The sequence below is a fragment of the Podarcis pityusensis genome, assembly GCF_964106645.2.
Source record: "Podarcis pityusensis genome assembly, chromosome: 5".
NCBI classification, from domain to species: domain Eukaryota; kingdom Metazoa; phylum Chordata; class Lepidosauria; order Squamata; family Lacertidae; genus Podarcis; species Podarcis pityusensis.
In genome coordinates this window covers 46,191,213-46,214,874 of record NC_138032.1, presented here as the reverse complement: position 1 = coordinate 46,214,874, position 23,662 = coordinate 46,191,213, and the positions used below count along the sequence as shown (strand labels likewise).

General features: G+C 45.8%; 1 protein-coding gene and 1 long non-coding RNA gene across 2 annotated transcripts in view; one reads left to right on the top strand and one right to left on the bottom strand.

The window, feature by feature from the left end:
- SORCS3 (sortilin related VPS10 domain containing receptor 3) overlaps positions 1-23,662 on the bottom strand; it is a 445,632-nt gene that overhangs the window by 24,126 nt on the left and 397,844 nt on the right. Inside the window, exons 20-23 of the mRNA XM_081005898.1 lie at positions 9,553-9,686; positions 4,737-4,860; positions 2,077-2,189; positions 65-196 (exon numbers count right to left, since the gene is read on the bottom strand). Of these exons, the coding sequence (XP_080862024.1) occupies positions 65-196; positions 2,077-2,189; positions 4,737-4,860; positions 9,553-9,686 (503 nt within the window). The remainder of the gene's footprint in view (positions 1-64; positions 197-2,076; positions 2,190-4,736; positions 4,861-9,552; positions 9,687-23,662) is intronic.
- LOC308477425 lies at positions 18,350-23,286 on the top strand. The gene is made up of 2 exons (XR_013986553.1): positions 18,350-18,994; positions 22,278-23,286. It is a non-coding gene; the product is annotated as an uncharacterized lncRNA (long non-coding RNA).

Below are 23,662 nucleotides of genomic sequence, written 5' to 3'. Positions count from 1 at the left end.
GATTTGCCACAAATCACAATCTTAATAGCTGGAATGCATGAAAAATGAGAAGCACTCTCCTTACCAGCTCCAGGTCACCTTCACTACCTTTCCTTCTCTCAGAGGTGTTTTGATGGGGCAGGATGAAAAGCTCTGCAGAGGTGGGCAAACCATGGAACACGGCCACCAAAACTTGCTCTTCAGGGATGCCAGTCACCTAAAGAAGAGGACCAGAAGGGGGATTAGTAGTAATCACAAGGGAACTCTTTGTTCAACTTCTTGTATGACTTCTAATATGAAAAGAGAAGATGAGAAAGCATTGGGTTCTTCTACACATGAGATACCAATGGTTTTGCAAGACCAAACCATACTTCTCAACAACCCCATAAAAATGAAAGTTGCGGTCATATCCTGCTACTGAGAAGATAGGTCAGAATATACTGGTAGATCTTGGATGATATGAAGTACATCAGCAAGATGTTCTGACTCCCTAAATTATACTGCCGAAATGTAAAAGTGGTGTGGAGGGAGAGAGACAGTTCCATTCAAGTATACCACTCAAAATACATTCCTAACCTCAGATTTGCAACAGCAATCATGCATGATAACATTCAAGAATCCCAAAAAATCAGCTGCATTATTATAGCATACAGGTATATACATTTTTGAATGCCAGCTTTTCGCTGTTTGATCCTAAATAGGCTGCACAGTATATTGTCTTAAAAGTAACATCAATGTAACATCAGTACTAATACTGTAGTAAACAATTTATTGTATATTTCGATTGCATAAATAGTAATCAAGCCACATTATTTCCCCCCAGCTATAGATAGCTGCTAATAAAACTTCAAATGCAAAAAGCAGGTGTGACTGGGCTAGAACAGACCAAAAGTTTTCTTGGAAGCTGGCATATTTGAACAATATACTGCTTGCAACAGTACAGGCTTGCAGTGTACATCTTGTTTGCAAGATGCTGAAAATGAAGCTTGCTTACTTGCTTGCTTGCTTATTTATATATTTATTATCTCTGAGCAACAGGAATGCATTTGATCAAAGGGAGCAGAATCATCATTAAATCACACTGAGAAAGTTTTTCAGCAGTGGGGATAACGAGTAGGCAAAAAAACCTGCAAATTTTCACACTTTGTTTACCGAGTGCGATAACTCAGTATGCCAAGCAGATTTTAAAAGGCAACATGAACATAAGCCATCTGCAATGAAAAAGAACAAGTAATAATAAAGAGAAATTTGAGACAAAATATCTGAAGGTCTTAATGGTCTGAAGCTTTCCCAGATCCAGCCTTACAGTCTTCTTATCTTTATATCATTCTTATCTCCTAACGTCACAAGGTGAGTGAGCCAAAACAGTACTACCCACATACAGGAAGGATGTATCAGCAGGCTCAGGAGACCCCTTAAGTTTACAAAAGTATACAATATATATTAAAAATAAAATAAAAAGTGGGCAAATGCCCTTCCGAAAGAGAAAAGCAGGTTGTGCATATGTGTGAAACTCTCACACAGTACAACACAACTATTGTTTCTCAAATGAAAGCAACCGGACATGGTTCTAGAAATGAATAAAAAGATGGAATCCAAAGAATAGTATCTCTTAAGCGCTCATTGTGTCCCAGGGATCCAAAAAGATGTCGATTTCGAAGAAGTGAAAAATGAACTGCAAAGGTCATAGACAATCATATACTTACTGGAACCATGAGAAATTCCTATATCCATATAATGACAGCACTAATGATCTGCACACCTCCACACACCCCAGTTGCTGGGTGGATGAATGCGATTAAATACTGCAAAACATTTGTCATGATAGGAAGAGGAGGATTTTTTTGTAAGTCCCTTGTTCAGGGAACAAACTGAATTCAGCTGCATTTCCTTGAAGGGTTTTGCTGGTGTTCTGGAAAGTGTTGGAAAATATTACAAAGTCCTATTACGGTGCTTGGCTTTAGATAAAAATGAAGTGGCTGCTAATGCTGCTAATTGTGAACAATAGCCTCCCTTTTCTGAATTACCCTGCAATAGATTACTTGGAATGTAAGAAAATCACCCTTATTATTAATTGGTCTGCTTGTGAATACTTACTTGCACCAAGGCTCTCTTGATGACTCTGCCAATATCCTCTCTCCATTCAGGTATGTCTGGATTGTGATAATCCAAATTGGGAGAGAATGATAATAACTGAGACTGGAAATATTCTGCAGAGAGAGAGAATCACAGTCAAACTCCATTGTAATCCTGCCAGCCCGCCAGCTGTTTAAGCTGAGATGGTTAAGGTGCATCAGTTTCTATGTTAGACAAGAAAGATCTATTTTACAGCTTAAGGCTGGTAGAGCAGAAACACATGTTCTCAGAAATGCAAAATCCACCAGACATTCGGAATACCAACTAACTTTTCTGCTCCTTAAATCTATAGGAAGAATCCTTATTCTTGGTCCTGCTCCCAAACTAATTTTTAAAAATTACTTTTCAGATGCTGAAAATATTCATTTTCTGGACCTCAGACTCACTGTGTCAAACAGCAGCTCTAAAATGTGAAGTTTCATACACCTACCTACCTAACAAAAATGTATGCCTGGAAGTAAAGTTAAAGCTCACCTTTGACTTTCCCAAATGATTGAATACTTAAGTATAGCTGAATGGAGCAGAAAGGTTCCCTTTAGGATAAGAATGGCTTAAATCTGAACCCATAACTTTTAGGAACATAAGAAAAATCTAAACACTTGGTTATACTACTGTGGTGGTGACAAATATTATACATAAGCTTGGTCCCAAACCCAGGGGAACAATACTTAAACAATAACTTCCCATTTAAAAGTTGAAACAATACTATAAAAAATGTTCATTTTGCACTGAAATATCCAAAGTGAAGAGTGAGATGAAAAAGATTGGGGGAAGGGGAGAATAGTGCAGTATCATATAAATTATATATACTAATATACTAGTAAGAGAGTAAAATAAAGGAAAGGAGACAAAATACTAGATTTTTTTTTAAATCAACCACTTTTTATCCCATCCCAGGGCACTTTGTATGAGAAATGGGCTTGTTCTTGTATTATACTTGGCATGCATTGTACTCCACTGAACAAATCCTTACGGCAAATCTTCTGTTTTCCAAAAGCAGGAATTATCTGTTTGTTAGCCCCATGTGCAGCCATGAGTAGTTATGCATAACAAATCAGATACCAATTGAGCTAATGACAGGCGAATCAGGATACTGCAATTCACGAGGCACTAGGAAATTACTTCCTAATTAACTGACTGCAGGAGAGCAAGGGAAATTTCAATGGCAGCCAAGTTTATAGATTCACAGAGCTGGACCTCTTCTCTGACCCATCACAGAATGCCTTCTTGGCATTAGTAGAGTGAGTAAGGAGGAGTCTGAGAGTCTTGCCATCCATATTTCCCAGTGGTCCTGCTCTGTCTCCTCAGCCTCTGTCCCCATCACTCTTTCATTCTCCTACTTGAATTATATGTTCCTTGCCTGCCTCAACTATCTTAATGTAGTTGACCTGATCTACTGTCACAATGGAGCTTTAGAAGCAAGGTCTTGATGCCATTAGCTTAGATGTCATAGAGAGCCTGGGTAACTGAAACCAGGGATGATGAATGCTTGTGGAGGGGGCAGGGGAGGTAATAGGAGGCCTCAGACTTTTTATGTCAAAGTCCTCAAGCAGTAGATGGACAGAATACACTTGTCAATTGTGTATGTAGTAAAAGGAAGTCCCCACCCTGCACTCAGCTCTCACCTGTGGCTCCTAGAAGCTGTTAGCATGGGACAGTGGCCATATCCTGGGAAATGGCTTCGAATGACCAACTAAACAACGTGAGGGTAGCTGATGGGTCTCGAACGCTTGGTGAGTTAGGGACAGGCTCTGATGGATTGAGTGGATGAGACCAATAGTGGGTCCAACAGTCAAGAAGGTGGTTACTGCATGTGCTGTAGAGGGGGATGAGGAGCAAATGGGGAAGGTCGCCCATCTAGGAGAAGGAAGACCTCCACTGCCTTGTGGATATACGTACCCATTCATGGGAAATGCTGAGAAAAAAATCATACCTGCTGCCTTCCAGGACATGTTCAGGAGAAGAAAAGGATAAGGAGTAAGCCCTACACAAATTGAGAGTGGAGTCCCTAAGATGGTTGGATGGCATCTTGCACACCTCCTTCTGGCAACTCCTGCAGCCAAGCTGGTGTCAAATGTATTGTGAGGCTAAGAGTGGGGTCTTGTTGTCAGGGTAGTCCAGGACCTTCATACACACTGCCCAGGCTTGTGTCCTGGATAGGTCATTTCAGTGCTGCTATTGCAGCAAAAACAATGTGGGAGGCGGCAGTTAGGAGTTAGTTTCTGCAGCCACAATAGATGCTGTGATGCCACAGCAGGTGCTACGATTCTCCATTGGTTTGGCTTCACCCCCAGAGGTGCACTCCATTATCTCTAAAGACAGACAGATGCCAACAACAAAAGGCAGTAACTCCTGCAGGTTTTTAGGCATCGTGTTTATCCTTCATTCTAGGCTCCTTTAAGACCTAAGTATCAAAGGATGTAAGGAGGATTGTTATGTCTTAAAGGAACCTAGAATGAAGCCTGCAGCAGTTACCTTTGACTGCATGCACAATCCCAAGTGTTTTCTGTCCACTGTTAAACTCTGTGGAGGGGTTGGTGAAGTGGGGGATAGAATTGGAAGAGGAACCAGAAACAGTTGTTGGGGGGGTGTATCTCTTGAATTAGTCTGTGTCTGCTTACCATGTACAGCAATGTTCTTGGTGTCCTGGATGAGGACACTGCCAGCTGAGACCTGCACTGTGACGGTATTCCTTCCTTCCGTAGTAAAAGTGTAAGAGATGCTGCTGTCCAAGGTGATGAATGGCTGTAAAAGTCATATGTATTCATAGTTAATATATTATTCTATTCCATGAATTACAGGGGTCACACACACAAAAATACGGATTTGAACGCATCAGTTTAGTTTGTATATAAGAGTGGGAAGAGTCACCAACTAGCTCCTAGAAATGTGTGGCTCTTCTAAAGTGGGGCAAATCTGTAACATTCCTGAGAAGAATCCTCCAGTGGCTTCTCCCAGGGAATGACTTCTTGTAGGCATGAGGGCTGCTTAGCCCAATCAAGAAGGGGCAGGGGCTAGACTTATTAAGCTTTCTTTCTTTCTTTCTTTCTTTCTTTCTTTCTTTCTTTCTTTCTCTTTCTTTCTTTCTTATTCCAGTGTTTTACCTCCCTTTACATGCACACCTTGGTGAATGCTAGACAGTGAGGCCATAGTGTGCATGTCAGGGTCACATGCCCAAGGTTGATGTAGCCAAGAGGGAGAATTTCATTTGGGTCCTTTGCTCCAGTTACCATGGGTTGTGGCTGTAAACATGCCCAGGAGATGGGAGTGTGGAGATCCAGTCCCTCCTAATACCATACATTTTGCATATTGAGTCCTCTTTATGGGTGTGATGGCACGAGTCAGTCATTCAACAAAACAAATCTAGCTTGGGTGCTGACTTTTAGCAGGAATCAAGTACCCCAGTAAATTATTATTCCCTCTCTTCTGCATCTCAAATAAAGCCCTAGCCATGGTTAAAGGAAACCTATCAATAATACAGCTGTTGTTAACCTGCATACAGTCGTATGTTGATGGTCCTTCTATGTCTGCTTGGAGCATGCTATTGGACTGGTAGCTACCTATGCCAGGGGAGAAATTTAGGGTGTCTGTGATGAAAAGTGGTGAACAGATGCCATCGCTTCCTGCAAGAATGAGATTTCCAAATACATATTTGGAAGAATGAGACTGCTGCTCCTTGCCACCTACTCTCATTTTCCCACTCCAATCTGATGTTCCTCTACAAGGCCTGGTCCTGTTTTGGAATAAAATAGTTTGTCATTATCTGTTTACCATCTGAACTTTGATTATGTTTAAAGGCATGCACCTTTTTAGCCTGTGGTTATTTGGAGGTTATTGTGCCCCTCCCAAGTTTCTCTCACTCTCTTATCCCTGCAAGTCTTGGCATAATTTTTTTGAGATGAGGTAATTCTTTTATGCTCAAATTCTACATAAATTCTACATAAACCCTTTGCAGGGTTACAACCCACTCTGGGGACTTCAGCAGTGCTTTCCAAGTCAAGAAATATATAAGAAGCCAGTTTTGTTTTAAAAATTGCCTCCCTTTTATGGTGTATGTCCTATTAGATCATGGCTGATTTCACCCCCATCACAGAGTTTTAACATTCAGGTAGCTCCTTAGGTCTGGGAACTAACTCTAAATTAAATCAAGGAGTTTAAGGTTCATTTGCTCAAAACCTATTAGACAGCCAGACACATTTATTAAACTGGACCTGTGTTAATCCAAGCAAATTGGCCTTTAGGTATATTGCTAAAGCAGTGGACCAGCAATTCACTACAATAGCTCTATCTAGAAAAAGAAATTAAGGCTCGTCTAGGCGGGTACCTTTCCCTTTTTAGGATGTGTATAAAATGGAGCTATATATTGCAGTGGTACCTTTAAAGCAGGAGGCTACAGTGAAGCGATGAGTCTACAAATAGCCTAAATTGCCATCTCTGTCTGCATCACTCCTCCCATGGGTTAAAGGCATCAGAATCTGGCTATTCTACAAAAATCAAAGTCAGTTTATACTGCACAGTGTCTTCGGTTAACGTCCTAACTGGCAGTGCAATGAAGTATTTGCCTGATTCTTGCCATCACATTGCCAATTTGCTGTTTTAACGTGATAAATCTGTTCCGGAAAAATTACTTCTCATGCAGTGAAAAATCAATCTGGCTGTGCCACATGGCAAATTGTAATGCAAAATCAAGAATGTTGTTGGCCACAACTGGTTTTCAGACATGTGGAGTGGCTATCTTATTTACAGCAGAACTTGAATGGAATCAATTTTATCCCAAGCTTGAGTCTGAGATCCCCCCAACCAAGCTCTCACCTATCTGTGGTGCCAATCTCATTCTATCACTGTATCTGCAATATGGCGGTTCCACTGTGGAATGCCAGGTTGGTCCATAATAAAATCATGCTGATCCATCATGCTGATTGTCAATGAGCAAGCTGTCTTGGTGTGTACTACCAAGACCTGGGTAGGGGAAAATGGGTGGGTCAGTTCTGACTAAACTCTGCCCACCAGGGTACACGGTGCAATATTAGCCCAGACTGGAGGGACAGGAAGGAGGTGCTGCTGTAGTCTATAGGAATTTTACTTCCTACCACTGGGAAATCCCTCTGTCTTGGAGAGGGAATGGAGGGTCTGCATCTGGTGTTGGGCCAGAGGTGCAGCCTAGGGATGCTATCGGCGCACTGCCCACCCTGCCGCTCATCATAAGTGCTTTTTTCCAGCACCAACGGCAACATCAACCATCCCAACAGATTAATGCCTACTATAAAAGCAGCAGCAGTACCCACCAACCATTTTCTGTGATTTACAGGTCATGCTTTTGTTTGGATCAGTCTGAATATTAAAACTGCAAAAGACTCGCCTGGTGACTTAAATAATGGGATTATTATGGGGCTACATCAGCAAAGTCCTGCAATCAAGCTCTCCAAAGAGCAATGCTGGGGAACTGGGAAACGTTGCATATCATGTTGAGAAAGTATTTTGCTTTTGTTTAAACAAGAACATTGCAGAATGTGTGGCATGCTGTTGTTTTTAACCCATCAAATTTGAAAAGCTTTAGTGTAGATTTTTAGACTTTGTGGCTACAGATCAGTACTCCTGTGAAGAGTTCTAGGATTGCTCCCAAGCCTCGTGGGCTTGTGGTGCTCAAGGAAACAATCCCTAGAGTTCTTTGCTCCCGCAGAGTGCATCAATAGAGGTCAGAGAGTAATAACAACTCAGAACAGTGGAACCCCCCAGAGAGAATAAAGGCAGAAGGGCCCTGGGAGAACAGCAGTTTTGTAGCTGTTTTTAGCTCCCTTCCTTGTGAATCAGTGGAAAATATCAGTAAATCCTCAGACTATCAGAATGGCAGCTTAGCATTGCTTAGTATTCTGTTCCAGCCTTCCCATGATTATTGCCATTTTGCAAAGCCAAATACTATTACCAGCTTTAAGCTGCCCCTTATTTTGGTGCCATTTTGCATCTGCAGCTTAAAGAGCTTTAAGTTTGTGAGTGCACCCAGGAATCAGAGGCATAAGCATAGATAAGATTTAAATTGCAGGTACAAAAATGCAGCTACAATTACTCTCATTTGCAAATTCCAGGTGTAGATATCTCAGTATCTGAGAGAAACTACAATGTTTTGTTCTTTAAAAAGGGGGGGGGGGAAACGCACCACTATTTTAGGTTCCAAATAGTTTCAAACCTAGCAAGTCAAAGTCAAACAGATGTCTTCTATAGGTTAGTTTATGCAGCCCTGACTAAATACCTGCTAATGTCACTATGTGATGATGCTTCCTGGGGAGGTATGTGGCAAGAACACTCACAACTAAAATGACTGGGGACCTTTGCTATGTCCCACTCTTGCCCTGGGGTACAATACGATCTGATTCTGGCAAGTGGGGTTTGGATCCCCTGGGTGCATACTAGGGCACAAACGAGTTTCACACTGGACAATGGGCCAAGTTTGCAGGGCTCCATTCCTGCCCCACATGTATTCAGAATACATCCTAGAACGCTCAAAAGTGGCTGCTTATTGCATTGAAATGAGAAGTAGCAAATAAGCTCTATTTAATGAAAGCTCATTCACCAATACTGCTCTTCTCATTTAGGAACCTGTGATACATTTCTGAGAAGCTGCTGAATATAGTTTGAAAACCACAGTCTTTCAAACAAGACATGAAATCCCAGTTTGTGGCTAAGCAATCGTACCAAGAAAATATTTTATCTTCCAGGTAAACATCCATATTAAGCAATCACTAGAACATTCCCCCACAAATATTTATACAGAGTCCTTAGTATCAGAATAATTTTTATCGGCATGGCTTTATGGAATAGGTGACTGATTGCGACTGAGCATTCATCAGCACTTTTGCTGTTCAGTTTCTCTGAAATGTCCCCAAAGGCACAAACAGCATGGACAGCCTAAGAGAGTGCTGCTTACGATCTTAGCTTGAATTCACAGATGCCAAAAGTTATTCAGTCCCCATTGGATTTAAAACACTGTGTGAGATTCTAAAATTACAAGTGTGTTCTGACATTCATATTGGAAATGATGCTTATTTGATCACCAGTGGTTTTTAGATGCTGAGCAGAAAGCCCACCATTATCCAGTAGATATAGTGGTGTATAATTTTGAATTCTAGTAACAACAATAGCTTCTGCGCACAATGTTCCAATAATAACCAACTGCACATTGTCAGAACTCATGCAAACAACAAGGGGTGGTACAAAAACAGAGAGAAAGAGAGAGATCGAGAGAGGGGCAGTGGCAAAGTTTAGAAAACAAAGAAGCTTTTTTTCAACAGCAAGGAAAAATTACCTTGCTTTTACCGTGGCTTCAAATAAGGTGAAGCTCCACATATAAAATCAAAACATCACACGATTCAAATATGAATCCTTTCAAAGAAAATAAACAAGGTTTTATTTTTATTTTTTCATTTTTAAAAAGGTTCAAACCTTTGTGTTGTTGCCGAACCACCAGAAGTATGTGAGGGTACCCGACTGATTGGGCCAAACCACAGCTGTGATATTTACTTCCTTATTCCTGATGGCCACAAAGGGGACCCTCAAATCGACACGCTCTACTGGACCTGTGGAAAGGAAACACAGTGAGATGTATTAGAAATTCCTTCTGTACAATTCTAATTTGTGCAAAGTGTGCAAATTTTAAAGCGGCTAAATGCAAAAATACCTTTAAAAAAAACTTAATACACTTGTAGCAACCAAAGGTTGGTGTATAACAGTATATACAATTCCATCTGTTGTACTGACAAAGCGTGTTCTCCAATAAATGAGAGCACGTGTTGCAGTGTGGGCCGCCGGGCCAGCCCTCTTGTTGCCAGGCAGGTTAATAGTTGTTGCCTGGCATTGTGATTGGATAACCGGGTTGCTGGGGCAAATTGTATGTTGCAAATTGGGTGCGTGGGACCATAGTCTTTAAATATTGGTGCACTCTGGTTTCTCTTTCTCTTTGCAGAGTGCATCGGATCAGGAGCCATCTTCTCATTGTCTGGTTACATTTCTTTATTTCCCCCTTCTTTTTAATCCTCTCTAGTCCCTTAATTAATTTAATTTCCCTTTTTTCCTGTTTGATTTCTCACCCCACCCCTTTCCCTGCCCTGTGGGAAGATTCTCCCTGTACCTGTGAGCGCTGCCTGTGCATAATCTTCCTTGGCTTGCCTTTCCCAATAGGGAGAGAGCCCCCATTAGGGGCTTTCTTTTGCAAAAAGGTTTCCCCCAATTTTTGCCTGTTTAATTGTGGGGCTAGTCAGGGCTGTTGCCAGCTTAGCTGCAATCACTTTCGTTTATAGTATCCCCAAAGGTTGGCTTTATTTTGGGTGCATGCAGTGCTGTTGGCCGAGTTTTAATCTAGCCTTGGGCGGGAGCACTATATTGAGTTCCTTTAATATTGCAATGAGACAATAAAAGGCAGAGAGCAGAAGCAGGGAGGCCTTCACGGCCTGCACATATCATTCAAGCCTAAGCCTGCTACAGTTAGCAGTACAGTAAATTGTTAAGTCTCTGTGACATGTGTCTCATTCTCTCTATAAGAATTATCTGTTTGTTTGCAGGCTCACTTGTTGCTAACGTATATCTTAGGCAGACAGTGTGGAGCTAGAGGCTCTCTGTGCCTCCAATGAGCACTCTGTTTATGCTCTTTAACTATGCTGTTTCTGAACAAGTTTATTTTCTTTTTTTTTCCTTTTTTTACTGATACATTTTTATTGGTATTATACATATATACATATAAACTTATACAAAGTCCAATACTTAAATTTCACATAATATATTCATTCCATAAATCATAAATACATTTATTTTAGGCTCTGCCAAGCCTTGAACTTCCTTCCACTCCTTTGGTAAGTATCAAATAGACTTTATATTCACGTATTTTATCTCTTTTACATAATAACCTTTTACTGTTAGAGTTATTCCAATCCCGCCAGTGTCGTTTAAAGTTTAGTCCCAATATATATCCAATATTTAATCCAATTATCATGAAATTTCTGTTCATCTTGATCTCTTATTCTTCCTGTTATTCTAGCGAGCTCGGCATAATTTGTTAATTTAATCTGCCAATCACTTATATTAGGTATGGCGTCCGTTTTCCAATTTTGTGCTAACATGATTCTTGCGGCTGTTGTGGCATATAAAAATAGTACCTTATCTTCTTTTTTAATTTCTTTACCTGTCATTCCTAGCAGAAAGGCTTCGGGTTTTTTGGGAAACGTGTATTTAAAAAAAATTTTAAGCTCGTTATAAATCGATTCCCAAAAGCCTTTCACTTTGCTGCATAACCACCACATATGGTAGAAGTCACCATCTACTTCTCCACATTTCCAACATCTTTTGTTTTTTAACCTATAGATCTTAGCCAGTTTCACTGGTGTGAGGTACCACCTAAATATCATTTTCCACATATTTTCCCTTAATGCCATACATGCCGTGAACTTCATGTTAATATTCCATAATTCTAGCCATCTCTCAAAATCGATGTTATAGCCGATGTCTATTGCCCACTTAGTCATAACCTCCTTCACCTCCTCGTCTTTTGTATACCACTCCAATAAAATATCGTATATTCTAGACAGTATTTTGTTCTTTCCTTCAACAACTTCCACATTGAATTTGGATTTTTTATCTTCGAATCCTATTTTCTTTTTATCTTCTTTTAACGGGTCATTTACCTGGTGGTATTGCAGCCACCCAGTAAATGAGCTTTTAATCTCTTCATAGGGTCTAAGCTTTATACCTTGATCCGTTTTCCTAGTCAGTTCTTCATAGGTAGGATTCTTCCCTTCCTTATTAACTTTTTTGACCGTTAACACCTCTGTTGGTGAGATCCACCAGGGTGTCTTCCTTTCCAATAGGTTTTTATTTCTTTCCCATACTTGGAATATTGTCCCTCTAAAAATATGGTTTAAAAAGCCTCTATGTACTTTCACCTTTTCATACCACAGGTACGAGTGCCACCCGTACCTGTTATCAAAGCCTTCAAGATCCAATATGTCTTTGTTTTCTAGCGTTATCCAGTCTTTCAACCACGATAAACACGCCGCCTCATAGTATAAACATAAGTCCGGAAGGGAGAAACCCCCTCTTTCTTTTTTATCTACCAGTATTTTCATTTTTATTCGCGGTCTTTTTCCCTGCCAGATGTATCTCGCCAAGGCTCTTTGCCATTCTTTACATTGCTTTAAACCTTTAAGTACCGGGATGGTTTGAAATAAAAATAACATTCTAGGCGAAACGTTCATTTTAATAACCGCTATCCTCCCCAAAAAAGATAATCTCATTCTCTCCCAGATTTCTAAGTCTTTCTTAATGTTCTTCCAGGTGACCTCATAGTTATCCTTATATAGATTGATGTTCTTAGCCGTAATCCAGACTCCAAGGTACTTCACCTTCTTTGCCGTCATAATTCCGGTTTTTTGTTCTAGGTCTACTATATCTTCTTTAGATACATTTTTAGTCAGTATTTTAGTCTTATTCTTATTGACCTTAAAGCCTGCCACAGCACCAAACTCTTCAATTTTTTGTAGGGCTTCTTTTACACTGTGCTTTGGATCTTCTAATGTTAGAGCAATGTTGTTGAGTCGTGGGTTGACATAGCAGCCGGCACAGCGATTTCTTCAAGTAGCTCTTTATTATGGTAAGCTGGAATAGAACTGACTGCGAACAGCTCAGCCGGCCTGTATTTATAGGCAGCCGGCTGTCAACATTGTAACCACAACAGCCCAGAGTTCCCGCCTAAAATAACTGGCGCGGACCTGAGTGAAAACTATCTACAGACCTGAGTGAAAACTATATACAGTATCCCCCTGTTGGCCCAGGGTGAAACTACACTACATAACACCCCTCCCCACCGAGATAAGGCGTTAGTTACAATCGTAATGGTTTCCTTATATACAGCACTACGCGTAATGGTTCAATTAGGCACAAAAGCATATCGGTTACATTTCCCATACTTAGACCAACAGTGATACCTGTCCAACAACATAGTCCTTTAAATGAGTTGGGCGCTTGGAAACTCTGCCAGACCGCCGGGGGCTGGTAGCCAAGTCCGGAGGGCCACACAGTTCTCGCTGAGGCTGTGGTGCGACCCTAGGTGGCGTTGGAACCAACTCCCCTGGATCCGCTGCTGTGAGTGGAGCCTCCGCAAGTGGAGTGGTCTGAGTCTGTTCTGAAACGGCTTGGTTCGGCTCCACGCTGGCAGTTTGCGAGGGAGGTGTAGGTGGGGCCTCGCCATCTGTACGTGTCTCTTCTGGAGCCGCCAGCGCAGTTGGGGGCACCTCGGTAGTGTCCAAGTCCCCAACCCTGCGCCTAAGCTGGTCTATGTGCCGTCGCCACAAGCGTCCGTCTTCGAGTGCCACCTGGTACGAGCGAGGTCCAGTGACTCCCACTACTGTGGCTGGCACCCAAGGGATGTCCCCCACATAGTTCCGGGCAAAGACCTGGTTTCCTGGGACAAATGACCGTGGTGCGTTGGCACAGCCTGGGGGTTCAGCCACGGCGAAGTCTGGGTGTAGCCGGTCGAGCGGTGACCTGAGGCGGCGGCCCATAAGCAGTTCAGCAGGACTCCTCCCTGTGGCCGCGTGAGGGGTGATGTGTTGCACGAACAAGTATTCGGCGACCCGCTCATGCCAGTCTCCCCGGTCCAGGCGCGCCAGTGCCTCTTTTGTCGAGCGCACCATTCTTTCCGCTTGCCCGTTGCTGGATGGATGAAAGGGTGCCGTTAGGGCATGGCGGATGCCCAGTCCCAAAAGATATCGCTCAAACGTGCCTGACGTGAACTGCGGTCCGTTGTCAGAGACAAGGACATCAGGACACCCATGCGTTGCAAACAGGCCTCGCAGCACCCGGATGACAGCTTCGGTAGTGGTGGAGGGCATCAGGGCGACCTCCAGCCATTTGGAATAGGCGTCCACCACTACCATAAAGGTCCGGCCGTGAAAGGGGCCAGCCAGATCGATGTGCACCCTCGACCAGGGTGTCTTTGGCGTCTCCCAGGTGTGTCCCTTAGCTGCCGGTGGTGCAGGCCTCGACTCCTGGCACGCTTGACAGGCGGACACCCAGGCAGTGATGGCATCGTCCATATTAGGCCACCAGACGTAACACCGAGCCAACGCCTTCATTTTGACAATTCCCGGGTGGCCAACGTGCAGAGCCTCCAGGACGCGCTGACGGAGTCCCTGGGGAATCACGACGCGGTCTCCCCACAGCAGACAGCCGCGATGAGCTGAGAGTTCATGTTGTCTGATTGCGAAGGGCTGGAACTCCGATGCAAAGGGCCCTTGTGGCCACCCCCTCCACACCCAGTTGAGCACCCGGCTGATGGTGCGATCCTGGGCAGATGCGGAGGCCACAGTGGCAGCCGATACAGGCGCTGCCGGAAGATCCTCAATCAGAAGGAGCGATGAAGCTGGAGCTGGGTCTTCCACAAATGCTGGAAGAGGGCAACGGCTGAGGGCGTCGGCATGGCCCATCGATTTCCCCGGGCGATGGATGAGCCGGTAGTGGTAGGCAGCCAGGAAAACAGTCCATCGCAGCATGCGTGGTGAGAGGACCGGTGGAGTTGGACGATCACCGGCGAGGAGGCCCAGGAGTGGCTTGTGGTCAGTGATGAGGTCAAAAGTCCTGCCATAGAGGTATTCATGGAACCTCTTCACTCCAGCCACAAGTGCCAATGCCTCCTTGTCGAGCTGGCTGTAATTCCGTTCCGTCGGAGATAGTGTCCTGGAAAAGTAGGCGAGCGGTGCTTCTCTTCCATCTGGAAAACGGTGACTAAGGACAGCCCCGATGCCAAAAGGTGAGGCGTCGCAGGCAAGGACCAGCGGCCTGGATTCACTGTACTGTACCAGCACACTGTCTGAAGAAAGGAGAGCCTTGACCGCGTTGAAGGCCGCCGTCTCCCGATGACCCCAGGCCCAAGGCGTCTTAGTGCTAAGGAGTCGGTGAAGAGGCTCAGCCACTGTGGCTTTGTGGGGCAGGAACATGTTATAAAAGTTCAGCAGCCCCAGGAATGCCTGCAACTCCGTTTTGTTCTTTGGAGTGGGGGCCTGCTGGATAGCGCGGATCTTGGATGTGGTTGGATGAAGACCGGAGGCATTGATAAGATAGCCCAGGAACTCTACCTGTGGAACGGCGATCTGGCACTTCTCCCTCTTTACCTTGAGCCCGGCCTCCTGGAACCTGGTCAGCACGGCACGGAGGCGCTCGAACAGCTGCTGGTGTGAGTCTGCAGACACCAAGACGTCATCAAAATATGGTACCACGCCTGGAAGCCCTTGCAGGAGACGCTCCATAAGGCTTTGGAAGATGCCAGGAGCCACACTCACCCCGAACTGCAACCGGCGGCAACGGAATGCCCCCCGGTGGGTGACGATCGTCTGGGCTTCAGCAGTGGCATCATCGACTGGCAGTTGTTGATAGGCTTGGGCAAGGTCCAGCTTAGCGAAGACCTTACCCTCACCCAGGGAATGCAGCAGGTGTTGGACAACAGGAACCGGATAAGCGTGCTGCTGAAGTGCCTTGTTGATCGTGCACTTGTAGTCAGCGCAGATTCTCACCGACCCATCTGGCTTGACAGGCGTGACGATGGGGGTTTCCCACTTTGCGTGGTCAACCGGCTCCAAAACTCCTTGGGCGATCAGTTTGTCCAGTTGTTCGTCCACTTTAGCCTTGAGAGCAAAGGGAACCCGGCGTGGCTTTAGCTTGATGGGGGCGACTTGTGGATCAAGGCTAAAGGAGATGGGCGTACCTGTATATTGGCCCAAGGTGCCGTCAAAAACCTCGGCAAAGTCTTTGACCAGACCCTCAGTCTCTGCATTAGAGATGCAGTTGATGCCGGTGACTTCCAGGCCGAGGGCATCAAACCAGTCTAGCCCTAGGAGGCTTGGCCGCTGACCTTCGACCACCACCAACCGGAGCAGGCCCGAAAAATCCTTGAAGGCGATCCGGAACCGGCCAACGCCTACCACGGGAATGTCGTTTCCCTGGTAGTCTCTCAGGTGTACGCGGTGAGAGTCGAGTTGCCTTTTGGACACTCTGGGTACCAGTCTTTTGATGGTGCTCCATGACACGATGGACAGGGCAGACCCGGTGTCGATCTCCATGTCACATGGAGCTCCTTCAATGAGCACCGTGACGTTCAGCTTGCGTCGCGTAGGCGAGTCGGTTTGGCCAATCGTGGTTCCAGACGGGCAGCGGCAGTTGGTGAGAGCGAAACAACTTTCCTTGGCAGACTGGAGTGAAGACTTGGACTTGCGAGTCGATGAAGGGGGGGTGTCAGACGGAGCCGATCGGCAGACCTTAGCGATGTGGCCCCTTCTGGAACACTTCCTACAGATGGCGTCTCTGAATCGACACTTGGCACGGGAATGGTTGCCTCCGCAGCCAGCACATTCCGGTTGGCCCTTGGACTTCTGTTGGAACTTCCTGCGCTCCCGCTTTGTCTGGTGCACGTCATCGTCTTCACTGGAGGATGCCTCCTCACTGCTGGCCTCTTCATGATGCACCGGAACTGGCTCCCTAGCAAGACGCGGGCTGCTGGACTTGCGGATCTCCTGGGCGGAGCGTTCAGCAGCTTCTGAGGCCACAGCCTCCTCAATGGCTTTCTGTAGCGTGAGGTCTGGCTTGGCTAGGAGGCGCCGTTGCAGATGGATGTCCCGGACCCCGCAGACGATTCGATCCATCAGGGCATCGTCTAAGTCTCGGAACTCACAGTGCATTGCAGCCTGTCGCAGGGCGGTGGTGTAGTTGTTGATTGACTCCCCCTCTGCCTGGTTCCGGTGGTAGAACGCATGGCGGGCAGCAATCTTGGACGGCTTTGGTGCGTAGTGGTTGCGGAGCTTCTCTTGGATCGTGTCCCATGGTGTTGCCTGGACTGCTTCAGGCGCAACCAACGCTCGGGCCGTCTCAAACACCTCAGGCCCACAGAGGCTGAGGAATAGGCCCCGCTTCCGATCCTTTGATACTGCTGTCAGCTCGTTGGCTTGGAGGTAGCAGTCGAACCGAGCGAGGTAGGAGTCCCATGATTCAGAGGCTGGCGCAAACGGCAGTAGAGGCACAAGTGAAGCCATGATTCCGATGCCGGCGTGAAGGGCGATGGATGGAACACAGTGCTCTAGCCAGAACAGTCAGCTCTGAATTGGTTCTGCCCAGTGATATCGCTCAGTGATTTCGCTCTGTGATTCAGCTCAGTGATTCAGCTCAGTTCAGAGGCTGGCCGCATCTGGCTGTGCTCTGATGTCCATCCATCCCACCTTCGTCGCCAGTGTTGAGTCGTGGGTTGACATAGCAGCCGGCACAGCGATTTCTTCAAGTAGCTCTTTATTATGGTAAGCTGGAATAGAACTGACTGCGAACAGCTCAGCCGGCCTGTATTTATAGGCAGCCGGCTGTCAACATTGTAACCACAACAGCCCAGAGTTCCCGCCTAAAATAACTGGCGCGGACCTGAGTGAAAACTATCTACAGACCTGAGTGAAAACTATATACAGTATCCCCCTGTTGGCCCAGGGTGAAACTACACTACATAACAAATGTCATCCGCAAAAGCTTTAATTTTGTGTTCCTTAGTTCCTACCCTGACTCCTTTAACCTCTGCTGTATCCCTCAGCCTCTTAGTAAGTACTTCCAATACTAAGATAAATAATAGGGGGGGACAGAGGGCAGCCTTGCCTCGTCCCTTTAGAAATATCAAAAAATTCTGATGTAGTATTATTTATTATAAGTTTTGCCTTTTGCTCATGATAGATAACCTCTATACCTTTTCTGAATCTTTCTCCCATCCCCATCCTTTTCAAATTTTCCATCAGAAAGCGCCAAGAGACATTATCGAATGCCTTCTCTGCATCGATAAATATCAAGGCCGCCTGTTTATCTATTCTAGTTTCCAGGTATTCAATAATATCTATCACATTTCTTACGTTATCCTTTAGTTGTCTTCCTGGTAGGAAGCCCGTTTGATCTTTATGAATTCTATTTTTTAATACCCTTTTTAGTCTTTCTGCCATTATATCCGCAAACAGTTTATAATCGTTATTTAATAACGAAATCGGCCTATAGTTCCTCACCTCTAAGGCATCCACATCTTTTTTAGGTATTAAAGTAATATATGCTTCCTTCCAGGTATTCGGAATCCTTCCCTCTTTTAAAATATTATTCATCACTTCACATAGAATTGGGCATAATTGTTCACTTAATGTTTTATAGTACTTGGCTGGTAGGCCATCCGGCCCCGGCGGAACAAGTTTATTTTCTTCAAGTTTGTTTTGCCCTGATAGTGGCAACTGCCATTTTAGAGACGAGCCATTGTGGCTTAGTGGCTAGAGTGCAGGACCAGGACCTGGGAGTCAGGGTTCATATCCCCCACTTAGCCATTGTTGTCACAAAACATAACAAGCTGCTCCTTTTGGACTATTCTGTTGCTGGGTAGTTCGGCCCACTTGTGATATTGCTCCCAAAAAGAACTTTGGGTTTCTTGAGGGCGTGCTTCCTTCTAAAGGGCAAACAGGGGTACCTGGACAGGCGGTGGGCTGCCTCGAGTTTGTTATCTCATTGGAAACATTTATGTCTGGCCTAGCAGGTGATCTTAGGGCTTGGCCCTAGAATTTGATGGCCTCTGGCAGCGTTTCCGGCCTAAATAGCGTCCCCATGTGGTGCACAAAGCATTGGTTTCACCAGTTCCTCACATTGTTTAGTTGTTGTTGTTTTTTGTTGTTGTTTTTTGCAGACTATGACAGGGCCTTTGCAGATGCCTCCAGAGCTTGCCTCTCCTGCAGAGGTTGACTTGCTGATGCCCTAGGTGCCTTCTTCCAGAAGAAAGCGTCTTCAGAGGCGGCGATCCAGGAGCAGGGAAAAGGGGAGCAGGGATGATGCTTACACCTCCCTGCAGGTACGTCATCCCTGGGTCTTTAGGGATCATCCTGGATAGCTCAGCTGGTCAGCATATGGTGCCGGTAATGCCTAGGTTGCAGGATTGGTCCCTGTATGGGACAGCTGCATGCTCCCCCATCACTCTACCCGGACACTGAGGTCCAGCGCCGAGGGCCTTCTGGTGGTTCCCTGACTGTGAGAAGCCAAGTTACAGGGCACCATGTAGAGGACCTTCTCAGTAGTGGCACCCGCCCTGTGGGACGCCCTCCCATCAGATGTCTACTACTAGACTTTTAGAAGACATCTAAGGCAGCCCTGTTTAGGGAAGCCTTTAATGTTTGCTGCATTACTGTATTTTAATATTTTGTTGGAAGCTGCCCAGAGTGGCTGGGGAAGCCCAGCCAGATAGGCGGGGTACAAATATATTATTTATTATTATTATTATTATTATTATTATTATTATTATTATTATATTGTGGGAGAGTGGACTAGATGATCCTCGGGGTCCCTTCCAACCCCACTATTCCTTAAGTTGCAATTCACTATGGGAATGTTAGATGCAGGGCTGCCATCATCCCCTCAGCTTGCTAGGATCGCAGGGACAGGGACATGTGGACCACTTGCGCAGCTCCACATTTCACACGGAAATTCCCTGAGCAATAGAACCATAAGCTGGTATGCAGGAAGCTGGCCCGGCAGCAGCTTTGTTGGGACTTTTTAGGGTTTCTGGCCAGCGTTGGCCCTGTAAATTTACACATCATGGTGGCAAAACAAGGCAGGGCATTTTGCCCAAGTGGGGGCTGGGGGCTAGCAAGCAATAACTCAATACCTCTCGCCCATATTTCCATAAAAATATCTTCCTTGAAAGCCTTGCTAAAAGGTTATCTAGATGGGTCAGTGGTTTTGTGCTTGTGGTAAGGGTTTTCCCAAGGTTTGGGATTCCTCTGGCTTTTCAGCCAGTGGCTCAGAATACAGCAACTCAAAAGCCAGTCTGAGAGCTACCTGTGGTAGCAAGTAAGAAGGTTAGGAAGCAGCTTTCATTGGGACGTATGGTGGGATCCCCTTGATTTTCCTTCTATTCCTGATTTTCATTGATCCCCTTTGGGGATCGTCCCTAAGAAAGCCCCATATAATCCATATTTATTACATCCCAAAGGCACCTCAGTGAATGACTCTCCGGAATTGTTCCGTGAAATATGCATCTTTGGATCAGGCAGTTGAGCTTACCAGCCCCATATAATTCCATCTGATCCATATTTATCGCATCCCAAAGGCACCTCAGTGAATGACGCTCCGGAATTGTTCGTGAAATATGCATCTTTGGATCAAGCAGTTGAGCTTACCAACAAATTGGAAGAGGTGCCTTGTTGGCATTATGCAATATTGAATTGGCTGTTAGGCTGCTGCCAGTTCACCCTCAAGATTTTAAGTAGTTGGGCTTCAATTGGATGATTCTTTCATTGATAAGGCGATGCCAATAGGTTGCGCTATAGGCTGTGCAGCACTCGAGTCCTTTAGCGTCTTTCTGGATTGAACATAGGACAGTGGCTCCTACTGCCCCTTTTAACGTATTTGGGGCTAGCTGGATACCGTTGCTCATACCTCTGCTTGCCTGTGGAAAAGCTGTTTGCCATGAAGGACGTTATTCTTGTAATACTTCCTCTGATAGCAAATGTTGCTTTGTCAGATTCTATCATTGCTAGGTCAGTTAACAATTGGCATGCAGGGTGGTTGTTCCAGGCTGCCCCTTCCATTCCTGCTTGGCCAGGTGGTCTCATGGCCCGGGGTCCCTTCATCATCCTGTACAGTGGCCTTGAGCCTGGCAGGGCAAGGCAATCACATGTGACCTAACTTTTCTTGAGTTTTCCCCATTGTAGTGCAGCGCACATCTGGACTGAGGAGTACAGGGACCGTCGGGTTTGTCTTGGTCTGATAACCAGGCAGTGTGAGGGTCCTGGCAAAATGGTCCTCATGCTTCGGCAGAGTCTCCGTCCCCTTTTATGTGCTTTCCAGCTGCACTGCTTAAGGTTTAATATTGCGTTTCTGCTCGCTTTATTACGGGATCATCTAATGTTTTCGCTGTCACTCTATCCCGTTTTCAGTTGGAGAGCTTCAGATCCTGGGCTCTGGACGCCCAGCTATAGCCGGATTTTCTGGAGCTCCTGTGGCGCTTTGGCAACAATTGATAATTATGAGGAGTAGTAGTTTACATTTCCCCTTCTGCTTTCAGGTCTTATGAGAAGGCCTGGACTGATTTCTTAGCATTTAGCTGGCAGTCCTCGGCCATTCAGAGGAACTTGCCTCCATCCTCTGAGCAGGACCTGCAGTAATTGGCCTACCTGCTGCAGATTGGATGCATTGTTAAAACTATCAGAATTCAGTCCACTGCAATGTCTGCTAGAGTAAAGCTTTAATTTTTCAGAGACCCTTCTAAAAGTGTGTCGTGCGCAGGGTCTTGGAAGGTTGGAATAGGCTCCAGCCTTCACAGGACTGCAGGCAGGAAGCCGGTCAATCTTGACCTCTGCAGTATCTGCAACAAGTTAAGACTTGTCTCCTGGTTCCAGATCTAGACGAGACTTCTTTCAGTATTCCATTGTAATTTTGGTGTACTGAGGGTTGGGGACATTGTGTTGGAGCCAGCACGGGGCTGAGAGTTTGGAGGCTTATTGCCTGAGGATTTTTCCTTATCTGCTTTGGAGCTTGTCATAAGTGTCTGGAGCACTAAGTCAGACCTAGTGAGCAGGGTTGCCATCATCAGGCTTCCAGTCACAGGTAAGGTGGGCCCTTGCCCTGTTATTGGATACCAGAAATATTTGGCTTTTCGTTCCCCTGGGGGCTGGCTTGATCCTAGAAGTTGCTGGTTCTCGTGGGTTGCTCCTTCAGGATATATGCGTTCCCCTTTTGAAGTTGAGACTTGTAGTGCGCAACTCCAAAACTGACCAGCTGGGTCGGGGGGAGGTTGTCCGCCTCCCAGCGACTGGGGAGGTGGGCCCATGCCCGGTCAAGGATGTAAGGAAGTACTTGGCCTTGAGACCTCCTGGGGACAGCCCCCTACTCATGCCGTTTGGCACGACACCAGTTCACAAAAGTCATGCGTAAGGCCATCTCTGCTTGTGGGATCTTGGCGTCTGGTTTTGCCCCTCATTCCTTTCGCATAGGTGCAGCGACTATGGCGGCCCATTGGGGCTTCTCAGCTGCCAGGATCAAGGATTTGGGGAGATGGAAATCGTATGCTTTCAAGGGTTATGTGCGAAACAAATGCTGAGTTTGGAACTAATGCTTGTTTGTTTCAACCCTTGTAGATCCCACGCTGGTCCGCGTCTGGATAGTGGGACACAGCATCGTTCATTGGGCTGGCAGCAGAGCGAGGCAGTCTGCAAGGGGAGCGTGTCTTGGCCTCCCACAGCACGTGCAAGTGTCATGGTTTTCCAGACACGGAATGTCATGGGGAGAGTTTATGCCGCTGATTGGTCGCCGGCTGCTCTCGGACCCCCCCCCCCCATGGCCATAGTGGTGCTGCTGGGGGAAAATGATGTGGCAACTATTGATTGCCTTGCTTTGCGCTCCCACCTCAATCCAAAAGGGATTTGGAGGCATTGGCAGCCTTATTACCTTCAGTGAGAATAATTTGGTCTCACCTGTTGCAGAGGCACACCTGGCGCAGTGTTTCCCGCCCGGAGGCCGCTAAAAGGGCCAGGAGGCGCATTAACTCTGCTGTTTGTGGGAAGGTATTGGAGCTGGGTGGTTTGGTGATTCCCCACCCTAGCATTTATTTTAAGGCGAAAGCCCTTTACCGGGCAGATGGAGTGCACCTTTCTGATTTGGGGAATGATATTTGGTTGGATGCTGTGGCTGAAAAATTAGGTTCCTGGTTGGGTTTATGAGTGGTTGGCGGCGAGCGTTAAAGCTCGTGTGGCGGTTAGGCATTGGTGGTGGTGGTGGAGGGGTCAGGATAGGCTGTGCCTGCCCCTCCTATTGCGCTGAAGGGAATTCCGTTAAAGGAATCCTGGGGCTTGCCACGATTTCGTCCTATCCCTGTCATGGGATCAGGGCCGTCCAATCCCTGTCATGGGACCAGGGCCGGCAAGCCTTCGGGGAGCTGCTAGGGTGAGCGGCGTGGGTCCGACACTTAGCTCAAATGACCCCCAAGTTTGACTTTCCCTTCTACTGGACACCGATCGGACCTCGGGATGTCAGTTCTGTCCCAGGCGGGGGGACAGATAGTTATAACCAATGTCTAAACAACCACTCACTGATTTTGTATTTTAATAAAGTTGTGGCCAAAATAGTGCCCAAAAACCAAAACTAAAATTACGTGTTATGTGTGAAGTTATTTGAGGGGTGGCCTGGGGACCTACACACGCAAAGAAATGTGCAATGAGTCCAATTCTTTTCTTCTTTTTAAAATTGAACTTGTCTCTGGCTTTGCTAACCAGTCATAATAGGGTTAAAGCTCACCATAATATCCGAGTCAGCTATGGAAACTACTTAACCTTGCCTTCACTGATAGCAGTGATGTTCTACAAGTATGATCTGTGATGGCAATTTCACATGTCCATTCTGGGCAAAGTGATAATTGCAGGCAGTAAACATGGGGTAATTATTCAGAGTAGATCCACTGGGAGAAATTCAATGCTGCGCTCGTCTCATTGTCACTTCAGTGCAAGCGTCTCTGTTTGCAGATGAA